The sequence below is a fragment of the Sinohyriopsis cumingii genome, chromosome 18 (genome assembly GCF_028554795.1).
Source record: "Sinohyriopsis cumingii isolate HCF-2022 chromosome 18, ASM2855479v2, whole genome shotgun sequence".
In the NCBI taxonomy this organism is placed as follows: domain Eukaryota; kingdom Metazoa; phylum Mollusca; class Bivalvia; order Unionida; family Unionidae; genus Sinohyriopsis; species Sinohyriopsis cumingii.
Window position 1 is genome coordinate 69,664,286 of NC_142978.1, and position 13,262 is coordinate 69,677,547.

The following is a 13,262-nucleotide window of genomic DNA, read 5'->3' on the forward strand; positions in this document are numbered from 1 at the left end:
TATTCACACAGTGACGAGAATGGCCATACTTTACTGGGTCTATCCTATAGGCGATTTACATAAAAAATATTTTTAAAAATTAAACTAATGCACGAACAATCGTACCATGGGCGATCCCATGGAAATTGTGTCCGTCTTATTGCAAAATATATCAACATTTAATTTAACCGTGCAGATCGCTAGAACAAACCTCTGATAATATACATTTTGAAAAGTGTTGTGTGACACGGATTGCCATTGTCGCTTGGTGTCTGCTTTCTTGTTCGAAAAGAGATCGTTTCGTCTTGACTATAAAAATTTAATTTGACTAAGTTTTACGCACTACTTGAACTCATACATTTACGTTGTAGGTGTAAGCCGTCGTTCTCAGTTTTCTGGAAGTTCGTTTTTGCGTTTCTCAGATGTGATACTATTTTTTATGGACCGAACGAAATTTCTTTTGGCGTGAATCAGGACTCGTGGTTTTGTGGCATAATTGGAGAGCATTGATGAAAGCTCAGTTATGTCGTCTTCGATATTGCTGACACGGATCTGAGCTAACACTTCAGGTTTTGTGTAAGGCGATACGGTACATCATTGCCTTTTACTTCCTCAATGAAATCGTTTCATCTTATTGCAAAATTACATTTGACTAGGTTTCATACGCAGCAGGTCCCTGTATATAAGGAGAGTGTCTTAGCGTCAGAGTATTCATTCCGCTCTCAAACGATCACGAAGATGGAAGAGTCAGCACAGATCGACCTGCTGGTCAAATATTTGCTAAAAGTCATACGAAAGCATAATTCACAGGCGAAAGTGGCAACAAAACTTACTCTTTTGGTTGTTGATTTGATGAGAGTCATACGAAAGTGTGTGCTAATGAAGTTTGCTATATCTGCAAAGGTAAATGGGTATTTGTCTCCAAAATACCTGCTTCGTCTAAGAAAGAGAGACAAAAGTCAAGATACCTAATATCGTTGTCAGAGGAAAGGACACTGGAATTCAGAATGCCCTACGAGAAAAGAGAAGAAACAAAAAACAAGACGAAACAGAGAAGAGGGATTCAGAAGAAGAAGAAGAAGAAATTGAAGATGATGAAGAACTTGTGCCAGTAAAGACATGGAAATGGAAAAATTGACAATGTGAGCCGATGCGTTGGCCCTGATGTGAAATTTCATACTACCTTCTAAAAGAGAATAGACCAGAAAGAAAACGTAAGTGTCTCTTGGTCTTGACATTGTATAATAAGGATGGCGTGTTTTGTTTTTACTCACACTTTATGAAATTGTTCTCTTTCACCTCTCTCTATCCCTCTGGATCATGTTTTAGTTAGAATTGAAATGGAAGGATGTTTTCCTTCACGCACGCTCTTTAGGCATGCAAGTCCGTAAACAATAGTCAGTCTATTCATTCATCATTTTTGTGTCTTGATGTTTCCTAAAGCACACACTGATGCCATAAAATAACGGGTTAAATGGGTTTTGTAGTGTTGGGAGTGGGGGTGGGGTGGGGTGTAAGTGTTTGGCAGAGTTGGTCATTGCAGGTGAGGGCTTAGGTGCTTTCAAAAAACTTTATCTTCTTCACTCTGTGTTGATGGAATATAATGGGTTATTTTCTTCACTCTCTGTTGATAGTATATATAAAGGGTTATTTCTTCACTCCGTGTGGATAGTGTATAATGGTTTTATTCTTCTTCCCTCTGTGGTGTGCGTGCGTGTGTGTGTGTGTGTGTGTGTGTGTGTGTGTGTGTGTGTGGTGTGTGTGTGTGTGTGTGTTAGCGTACGTTGTGTAGATCGTATATTTGGTTGTTTTTTTTCTTCCTCCCGAGTGTGGATAGTATATTTGGGGTTTGTATGCGTTAGCGACCTTGTGTGGATAGTATATTTAGGGTTTGTATGCGTTCGCGTACGTTTGTGTGGATAGTTTATTTGGGGTTTGTATTATCTCCCCTCTGTGTTGATAGTATATTTGGGGTTTGTGTTTTCCTCTTCCCTCTGTGTATGTGTGTGTGTGTGTGTGTGTGTGTGTGTTCGCGTACGTTGTGTAGATCGTATATTTGGTTGTTTTTTTGTTCTTCCTCCCGAGTGTGGATAGTATATTTGGGGTTTGTTTTTTCCTCTTCCCTCTCTGTGTGTGTGTGTGTGTGTGTGTGTGTGTGTGTGTGCGTGTGTGTGTGTGTGTGAGTGTGTCTGCGCGCTTATGTTGTGTGTGTGTATTGGTCTCTGTTTGTCCCTATAAAACTCACTTTATCTCTATCAGATACACTATACCTACCTACCTACAGTAGCGAGTATTCAGGTCAGCCACTTGCAACACTGTTGCCATTTAGCCCCTAGTGTTCAGTACAGTGACGTCACTGACGCTGGAAATTTTGAGACTATAAATATCGACTTGGGGATTTCCACATTTTGTAGCTATACATATATACTAGAATTCATAAACAGGAACGTCACTCAAGCTGAGGCTATAAAAAGATAGTGGGATTTTCCAAAGGAAAAACCCACAAGTTGGAGCTATAAATAGATAGTGGGATTTCCTAGGAATTTCAGTTGATTATAGATACATAAATATTTATCCACGATCGTCACAGAAGTTGATATTGTAAGTAGTTACTAATTTTATCCATTTTAGTCTAAACCATTGTAACTTAATTTTCGGGGATATGTTTATTTTCCTTTCAATTCTGGGACAATTTCGTCATTTTAACGTTACTTTTAGTCACATCCATTTTGTCGTTGAGCATTTCCTTGATTATAGCTATTTATAGCATCATTACAGTTATGCAAATTTTTGAACACCCCAGCAAGATTTCAGGTCTTGGTAATGCTTTATATATAAATCCCACGCTTGTACTAGTGTATGTATGTTTCTGTCTCTGTTGTGTTTGACCCTCTACCATCATTGTCCCTAGATAGTCCCACCATGTTCAATTCCCCTTGACGCTATACAGATCCACCATGTTCAATTTCCATATGTTAAATTCCCTTGAGGCTATATCCCCCAGGGGTTTCCGTAATGTTAAATTTCCCATTGTCCCTAGACAGTCCCACGATCTATTCCCCATGTTAAATTTCCCATTGTCCCTAGACAGTCCCACGATCTATTCCCCATGTTAAATTCCCATTGTCCCTAGACAGACCCACACTATAGTCCCCTGTTCCATTCCCCTTGTCCCTAGACAAGCCCAAACTCTATTCCCCATGTTCAATTCCCCTTGTCCCTAGACAGACCCAAACTCTATTCTCCCCATGTTAATTTCCCTTGTCGCTTGACAGACCCACACTATAGTTCCATGTTAAATTCCCCTTGTCGCTAGAGTGACCCACGATTTATTCCCATGTTAATTTCCCTTGTCGCTAATCTGACCCACGATTTTTCGCCATGTTAAATTTCCATTGTCGCTAATCTGACCCGGGGGGGGGTCTGTAATGCTAATTCCCATTGTCGCTAATGTGCCCCTATTCACTACTACTGTGGACAGAATGTTGTTCAAAATATTTGGAGTCCTAGTAACGCTTTACACCTAGAATATAGAATGGAAGATAGAACATAATTATTCCAAGTACAAAGCCTATTGTGATATAAATAAGCATTTGTCATGTTCAAGAGGTCTTACTTCAAAGTAAGTAACTCTCTCTCTGTCTCTCTCTCCACATGATTTACAGACAGGACTGCATGTGTGTTCAGCCTACATGTATACCGATAGCATGTGATTATGAGATTCTCCAAGTATAATGAGATATGTCACTTAATATCTATCTTTCCGTGATGTTATTATTATTTATTATTATTATTGTTATTATTATTATTATTATTAATGGAAGGAACAGTTGAGTATTTGCAAAGCTACAAACTGTGGCAAACTAATTTTGACTGAAATATTGATAACACTACATTGGAAGGTTTGATTTTTTCTTTATTTTTAATCTGAAGGGGCACGCAGACGGATGAAGAAAGTAGGCAGTTTTAATAGTTATGGGGGAATGTAGGAATGTGGGATAGGCAAGTAGATTGGTTAGCTGAGTGGCAGAGAGTACAATTGATTACCGTGTATACGTGCTTATGGTAGATAATGATGTAAGCTTGAGATATTCGATTACACACCTACGCAGGCAGGGCAAATAAAAGTAGAAGACTTGACAATATCGCATGAATTTACAAATGTACGATTAGATTGCGAGGGACTTAACACGGTTTATTTTTAGGGGGTGTTGGGATGGTTTCAGCTGGTTGTAAATCATTGGTTATTTATTTACGAATGTTCCTATGTATGCGTATACTCATTTACATTTTATGCTTTATACAGGTATGCTCGAGGTTTCGGCCTCGTCTGTCTTATTCGGCAAGAACAGTGCCATGAATATGAGAAACTACACGCTGAGGCTTTTTCTACCCGTCTCAGATAATATTGGGTAATGTTACCGCTATTGTTGTCTTTGATATTAACAGTATTGTTGTGTTGTCGTTAATTTTTTCTTTAACTTGAGAGTTGTATATTGTTCTGATCTCTGTCATTTTCTTGGTAACCACCACCATGGCCATCTTCACCACCACCGCCACCACCACCACCAGAATCATCTTCATCATCAAATCACCGTAAGAACTACCATCAGCATCACAACCACCACAACCTAACACAAAAACAATCAACAATACCACTACCAACACTGTCATATAGTAGTCATCCCTCTTTTCTCCTTCCTAAGTCGTGCTTTTGAGTGTATCGGTGCACATAGCTAGAGCATGTTATTGAATTCGGTCTACTTTCTTTATTAAACTAGAATGCGTCAAGGCATACATCCTAAATAATGTGAGAAGAGTAGACTGGTCCACCCCTTGCCACCCCACGCCAATCGGTTCCCTTTAGGTTCCTCGGGGAGTTTAGGTCCCGTCCACAGCATTTTACTCGCTGGGCTATTTGTTAATCAAATGTCGTCACCAGGAATTTAGCTTGTTTTTTTCTTTTTCTTCAAATTTTATTTCGGCGCTGTAAAGATACAGTTTTTGGTAGGTTCCCTACGGCATTTGCCTTTTCTTTTGTTGTAGAGAGTAGTCATATTGTTTCTTGTCCCGATGAGCTACCCTAAAGCCCCATCCATCGGTCCATCAACAAATCCAATTAAGTCCTGACTGTATTTCGCCCCCCCCCCCTCCCCACCAGCTTCACTTGATGGTTGTTCGCTTTCCATATTCAGCTGTCGTCGGTAAACTTAAATAGATCCAGATGGGACTGGTCTACTGACTGTTTCAGGTCATTGAATACAGTAGTGCTTAACAAATGGCCAGAATGTTTGTCACAAGTTCGTCTCCAGAACATTCTAAATTTGTAAAATAAGTCTAGATCTAAACTCAAATATCAGCAAACAACCTTTTAACAAAAACTTTAAAGTTGGGAAGGCCCGAAATACTCTACTCTCAAATATAAATAATAAACAACACAGCAAGGGAAAAGTACAACGAGAATAAATCTTCTATGTTAGTGATATGCTATTAATAGTTGTTGGTTTTTTTTTGATAGTAATTTAGGGCACGTCTCAGGCGCAACTGAAATCGGAAACTAGCACTGCCACAACATCCCAAATATTTCAATTTCTCATTGTGTCAAAATAACCATGTAAACACATTGCGATCAGTAATTTGTCTCATGTTGACATGTTAGTGTAGATAAACAGTTGATGAAACTGCTTTCCAGAGACGTCATCATCCGAGTGCCCATCCTTTTACGGGGGTTTCGCCCGTAGAAAGGAATAGCAATATCTCGGCTTAATACTGCCATAAGATTGGATATGTGTGCGATAAACCATAATGAAAAAATATAGTGTGATTAATTTATTGATTATAAATCCATGATGATTTACACAAATTGTTTAGTTTGTCCGATATTCTTTTCACTTTGTTCACTTCTTGTTAGATATTCGAACATTAACCTGGAGTGGTAAGTTAAAGCTCAATTCCTATATAAAACATGAAATTGACCGACGGTACCCGCTTAGACTAACCTTTATTACCTGGCGATATTATATACAGCCTTAATTATTCAACGCATTCTAATAATCGCTGTTTTTCGTTCGTAGGTTGTTTGTATGGCACGACTGTTTCACCTATCGTCAGAATTTTGATCACGTAAAAAGCGTTCGACCTAGTATGGACCAATGGACTAATGGCCAAATTAAACCAATTTGGAATAACTGGACGCTTGTTCAACTGGATTGGCGATTTCCTCACAGGCTGGAAAATTACCACAAGAATAGGCGACACCCATTCGGAAGAATTTTCACTTGAAAATGGAACACCGCAAGGCAGTGTAATAAGTCCGTTACTATTTAACCTAATGGTAAACGACCTTGACCTCAATGTAGCCTCCACAAAAATAAACTTGTCACAATTTGCAGATGATAGTGGCATATGGAGGAATGGAAATCCTGCCAATAACACAGTGGTTAAAGAAATCCAGCAGAGCCTAGACAACATAGGGAGATGGGCGGACAAATGGGGTTTCAAAATATCTCATGAAAAAACTGTGGCAATCATATTCACCCCCAAACGAAATAACAACCTAGTCCATCCAAACTTCTATATACAAAATCAATTAATCAAATACGTAACAGTAGTAAAATTCCTAGGAATGTTCTTTGACAACCACTTCACATGGAAACAGCACATTGAACAACTCACCCAGAATTGTAACAAAGATCTCGATTTACTCAGGAACATCACAGGGACTGACTGGGGATCCAACCAGGAAACCCTCCTCACGATATATAAAAGCCTAATTAGATCAAAACTGGATTACGGTTGCCAAGCATATAACTCGGCTAAGCAGCCTGTACTACAAAAACTTGACACTATCCAGAGAAAAGCCTTGCTATTATGCACAGGAACACTCCCTTCAACATCATTAGAAGAACTACAAACACTAACAGGAGAACTACCCTTAAAATTACGTAGGCAAGAACTGCTCCTCCGATACTACATTCGATTAGATACTTACCCAGACAACCATCCCACCAAAATAGCTATAAATAAGTGTAAAGTTGTCTTCAAACCCAAAATCATACCTATCACACCAAGTGGCAAAGTAATCCTTGAACTAAGAGAAAAGATACCTCTACTAAAAAAAACAGGTAACAAACAATACAGACCAGAACAAATCACCATGGTTACAAAAACCACCATAATTAACACTGAAGCTACCAAATTAGGCAATAAAGAAGGACAAGAAAACTTACTAAAACCTGTACTGGTAAACGAAATCAACCAAAAATACCCGGACTATGTTAAAATATATACTGATGGATCAAAAACAAACAACCCACCAAGAACAGCAGCAGCAATAGTCATCTCTGAATTCAATATACAAACGGGATCCAGATTACCTGACTATTGCTCCATTTACACCACTGAATTCTGGGCTATTCTTGAATCATTACAATGGATCAAAGACAACCAAATACCTAAAGCAGTCATTATAAGCGATTCCCTAAGCGTTATCAAATCGATCCAAAATCGCAATACACACTCTAGGGAACAATTCCTCGACAGAGCATGCCAATTAATCGACGATATCACCACAGCACATCAATTAGTCGAGCTCATGTGGATACCGTCGCACATTGGAATCTCTGGAAACGAAACAGCAGACAAAGTTGCAAAAACCAAACTAGGAGATCAAAACTCTATCAAGCTTAACTATAGCTCTACAGAAGCAATAACCTTCGCACAAACATACATAGACCAAACATGGCAAGATTTTTGGAACTCCTCCACAAAAGGTAAAGATCACCATGAAACCCAAAAAAACGTAGATAGGAACATACAGCTACCAAAGGGTACCTATTTAGAACAGAAAACCATAAACAGGATAATAACTGGAAAAACTAAACTAGCAAGCAGTTTTGGAAGGTTTATAGGACCCAAACCAGCAACCATTAACTGCTTTAACTGCCACACCACCGAAGATCTACACCACGTATTCAATATATGCCCAAAATATCAACCCGTTCGGAAAATATTTATCAAAAACCAAAAAGAGATTGGATCACCACACACATACCCAGAGTTACTTATGGACTCTAATATAAATAAACAATCAGCATATAAAAATATAAATCAATTCATAGACTCAGCAGGACTTAGGAACAAAATATAATTACTATCCCCACAAAACCAAAAGACCCAGTAACTAGCTAAATAAATTTAGAAGCCACCACATAAAAAACCATAACATATCATTCAATTTTATAAAAGTATTAATAAATAATTCACTTACGAAGCACCTATAAAAAAAACTAAGGAAACCGCAAAATCGGATATCCTAGATGTCCTTAACGAACCGAGTAATCAGCTAGGATTCCTGTCCTAGATGTCCTTAACGAACCGTGTAATCGGCTAGGACTCCGGTCTCTTGCTAAATAAAGTATAAATAACATTCAATCTCTAAAAACATCAATTAATAAATAACTTAAAGAGGTAATATCTAAAAACTTATAAATAACATAACGTAAGAAACACACCCTAAACACCTCGACTAGTAATCCCATAATAACCTTGAAAATCTCTCTTCATACATGATATGTACTAAGAACCTCTATAAACAGCATAGAACATCCCCCTCCTTTTAGAACATTTTGTAAAAGAAAAAAAAAAGAAAAAAAGAAAAAGAAAAAAAATCTCGAAAAAACAAACAAAAAAAAAACCGCAAATGCAACAAGAAACCAGTGATGTAAAGCAAGCAGGACCGTTCCCGAGCTCTCCTTCCCACTAATGACAGCCAACCATTCAACTGTAGGGACCTTTATGGACCCACAGATTGAGGCCAAAACTATCAGGGTTCCTTGAATCCATAAAAGCCTGGGGGAGATGGCACCATCCCCTTCCCCAGGAACAACTAGCAGGCTGCGTTGCAGTCAGAAAAAAGTGGAACATGCACAATTGTGCGAACGCTACTATAATTAAACTCAACAACAACAACTTAAGCATGCAACGTGAGAAATGGTTATCTTGACACAAAGATAGATTCATATACTTGGGATGTTGTGCCACCATGTCACCATGTTGATGTATCGATATCAAAACTAAATTTTTCATCGTATTTAATTCATCGTGTCAATATATTGCAATCGTGTGCTCGTCTTCTTAACATAAAATACGTCTTCATCATGTATGCAATATAAATATCTTCCCTCAACGAAGAGGCTTGATAATTTAACAGTTTTATATCTTGTAATTTGTTTGTTTTTGTTTTAGAATATCTTCTATTTTGTAACTTACAGTGGAGGGGCGTCAACAGGGTAATGCATGACACCGTTTACTCGTTAAGCTGTCTGGCATCATGTTCTATTGCTCCCACTGTCACCTGATTTAAGTTACTGACACATTTTCATGGATACCGATACCTGTTTTTTTTAATTAAATAAATAGATCAGTAGCATATTTGAAGCGGTCAGCAGATTTTGGGTCCGAGAGATTAAAAACGTCTTAACTTGTACATGAATTACGGTTGTATACGATCATTCGGCCTCGTAGGACCGGTTAGTGTAGGCATACGCTTACTACTGTATTATTCATCGAATGGGAAACAAAAAACATCACTTTACATCCCTACCGACTGCGAGCATGAATCTTGGAGATTGGATTTTGTGCACTGCACACTAATATTTCGTCGGAAGGGAGGAGCCCATCGACTGTTCTTATTCCTTGCAACGCATCCTTATTAATTGACATGTCTGGACACCGAAAAGGAGGAGAAAGCCGGCTAGAGTCTCCGAGCAACAGCGGAAACTTTCTGTAACGCCATAGATTTACTATCCGTCAAATACTGGACAGTTGTATATTTTCGAGCTTTACTCTACAGCCTATTATGTGTACGCCACATATTGTAATTAGGATCGCGCTAGCCATTTATGAATTTTCATACCATGCATTATTCTCGAAATATAATGCCCCGAAATTGAACTCTGGCAATCTGATAGTAGCCCTAAAATGGGCTGATTTAAATGGCGGAAGACTAGATTTGTACACATCGTCTACACAGTCCGCTGATACTGTGACTCTTCGAACATAACCTCCGGAAAGTGGTCTAACTCATGTTTTTCAATTAGACTTTCCATCGAATGATTTTGGTAAGCGTTACTATAATAGCGACTCATAACAAGGACTACGAATTGACGTTATGATTTTACTGTCTGTGACTTTAACGATCTTCCAGGCTACATATTTAAAAGCAGTTTCCAAATGGCCTGCCTTCTGCTTATCTTCCGTGTCTAAAAGCAGCTGTTTGTCTAGTTCTCTTCGATTTGTTGGTAGCAAGATTCCCAGGCGCAGTCAGGGTCTCGTTCGATGTTGGCTTCTGAATCGTCAGTTTGTGTATCATTGTCCGTCGTGATTGTCTGCCGCAGTGTTATGGTGGTGGTGGGGATGTCCTTGTCAAATCGCTGGGATGGTGATTTAGTCTAGGCATTTAGAGATGGGTCATCTTGGAATGTGGATGAGTGGTCATATGCCCGAAGTCGTTTCTATTTCCTCCTCTTCGATCTTTGCTTGATTTTTCCGCGTACTGGCCGTTTCAGGCGTCTCTGTCATTCGTTTCCGTCGTTTTCATCAATTTTAGTATCACGTACCAACAGTAGTGCAGTTCTTTTGTTAATTGTCTTTATGCTCAATCTGGTGGCTGAATCCAAGTATAGGGCTTTGAGGGCCCGTAGTGCATGTGCTACATTACAGCACTAGCAGGCAGCATAAAAGGATACCGTGTTTCCTATTGATGTGTTACTCTCCATTGCTGTTGTGCACTGCTTGCTAGATTCACCGCAAGTCTGACTTTGACTGACTGTCTAATCTTGTATTTGCGTCGTGTACCCTGAGAGGGAATTGGGCAAACACTCATTTTTTTTAGATTTAACCCTTACTTTACGTGCAAACACGCGTTTGCACGGTTGAATAGCTGTATGGCAGAAAAAGATTTGACGCATTAAGTTGTGAGTCGAGTAGGAAAGGAGCCACAGCTCAGAGACCGCAAGCATCAGCGAATACTTTATGAAATGCCATTGAATTAATATCAGTCAAAGTCTGACTAGTTATCTATGTCGGGCTGCACCCTACTACCATTTGTGTGTACGCCACATATAAGGATCACGGCAACCAGTTGTAATTTTTCCTATTTAGTGTGATTTAGAATCTTGTATACATACATTTACCGATAAACAATACATAAGAAAACCGTGTCTAAGTGTCCCATTTAATTTTTGTGTTCTAAATAAGATATAATTCGAGTCGTCTTTTTGACCATTGGGCTTTTAGATCATGGTTGAATATTTTTTTTAGTTTTATTGAACTGGGTTTTCAAGCCAAAGCGAAACCCCTAAATGTAAAGAGGAAATTTGATTTTTAAAATAAAACTTAATAGTACGGGGTAGACTGGGCCCAGAATCTTATGACTTCAATCAGCTCGTTCGTAATCAGAGTCACTAGGGGTACTGGACACTTTAAATATTTCCCCCCAGTGAACTGATTTTGCCCGCTGCATGAAGAACGTTGGTTTTATCTCTCTTGTCCGGACTTGTTTTGTAGTTTCCTGTCGGCGTTAATGATATTCCTGACGTCTTCTGTGTGTTTTTGAGCCGGAATTCTTTCCTCCATTAATGGTCCCATCGCCCACTGCTCAAACAGACAAGCTTTCTTTGAAGTTTCTGATATCCTTTCTTTATCCCCACTGTCAATCCGCTTGTTCTGTCAGAGATTGCTTGGGTTTATTTCCAGGATGTGCTGTAGTCATCGTTGTTGTTGCTGCTTATATTGTTGTTATTGCTGCTGCTGACTGTGTATGTTTTTCGTTGTTTCTGCATCCTGCTCTTTGGTAGCCTCTTGTGCCACTTTTACGTTTTGTTCTTGTTGTTGTCTATTGGTCTTTCTGTGTTTCGTTCCTCAGCTTCAGAAATTGAAGTTGGAGGTAGTGTTGCTCTTGGAGGTGATGCTTTTGAAGTATGTGTTTCCATGGCAGGAATACTAGGTGACAATCGGGTCTGCGTTTGCTTCCTCCATTGTATCTACATTAGTCATCCCTGTCCCGGTGTCTTCTTTGCGGATGCTTCACCAAATACCGTCGTTTGCGCTCTTCTCCCATATTAATAATAGCGGCGTTCTTTTCGCTTGAATCTTTCAGCTCCACCCTGAAGAAATACTAAGGACTAAATCCTTGATTGCTTTCAGAGCTTGAATAAGGAACCATCATTTCCATCACTGACTATTTTACTAATACATCATGTTTGCTGTTCTCTTAGTTGAAGACTCTGACTTGGAATAACTGACTGACAGCTGACTGACTTGACTGATGTTATATTTAGGTCGTGTTCGGCCATTCGACCATGTACGACCGGTTATTGTACGCACAGCTTACTCCTTAATTACACGTCGAATGGGTGCACGCACATGTCCGGACATGTGTAATAAAATATTGTGTGGCGTCAACATTAAGATTTCAATTTTGTTGATCAGTTCAAAATCAACATATTATTTTGAATCTGTTGTAGATTGCCCACCGTCAACATTAATTGTTTTTCACAATAAATGAATGCAACGTCTTTACTTGTTGTCATCTTATAACGCAAATCTGATATTTTCAGTTCGTAAGATGTCTTAATAGCTTCCGTTGTGCTTTTAATAACATTGTAGTTAAATATTATCGTCTGCCCTTGTTTGTCTACTCATTCAATTTCAGTTTGCAAGGTACGTATATCGATAGATAAGACTTGCAAACCTGAGTAAATAAAACCAGAGCAGCTGGAATCATTGTTTTCTGTTCTCATATAGTGTTTTTCTTTGTTGCTGTTGCAGATGTGAATTTTCGATACATCTTTCTGTTTCATTCTCTACAATACCTGGAAATTTGTTGCTATCACGTTCTGTCTAATCCTTGATATCTTTAAAATTACTGTCGATAATAGTGTTAGGTATTTTATTATCGGCAAATATATGCGCGATGCATAGTAGATACATCAGTCAACTATACAAAATCATGTAAATTGTTTAGCTATGTCAGGTTGGGTTTATCCGGGTATTGTCGTTGCTGTCTCTTTTTCAATTATTTAAAATTAAAACTAGTTACTAGCACCTCTAATGCATATAAAATATCGCGCCATGCAAATGTTCCATAGCATTACTTGTGCACGAAGATAATACGTTACAGGCATTTCTATTTTCATCTTTTATGCTGATATTCACACTAGTAATGATGATTCTTTATATATGCTTGCAATGGAAATGTGTGTGTGTGTGTGTGTGTGTGT

At 38.7% G+C, this 13,262-nt stretch overlaps 1 protein-coding gene across 1 annotated transcript; it reads left to right on the forward strand.

The window, feature by feature from the left end:
• The first annotated feature begins 3,471 nt into the window (after positions 1-3,471).
• Positions 3,472-12,523, forward strand: LOC149776917 (uncharacterized). Its single transcript, XM_089941628.1, has 3 exons — positions 3,472-3,601; positions 4,286-4,391; positions 6,054-12,523. The coding sequence occupies exon 3, from the start codon at positions 6,140-6,142 to the stop codon at positions 8,126-8,128; it is 1,989 nt and encodes a 662-aa protein (XP_089797754.1). The 5' UTR covers positions 3,472-3,601; positions 4,286-4,391; positions 6,054-6,139; the 3' UTR covers positions 8,129-12,523.
• Positions 12,524-13,262: the final 739 nt, after the last annotated feature.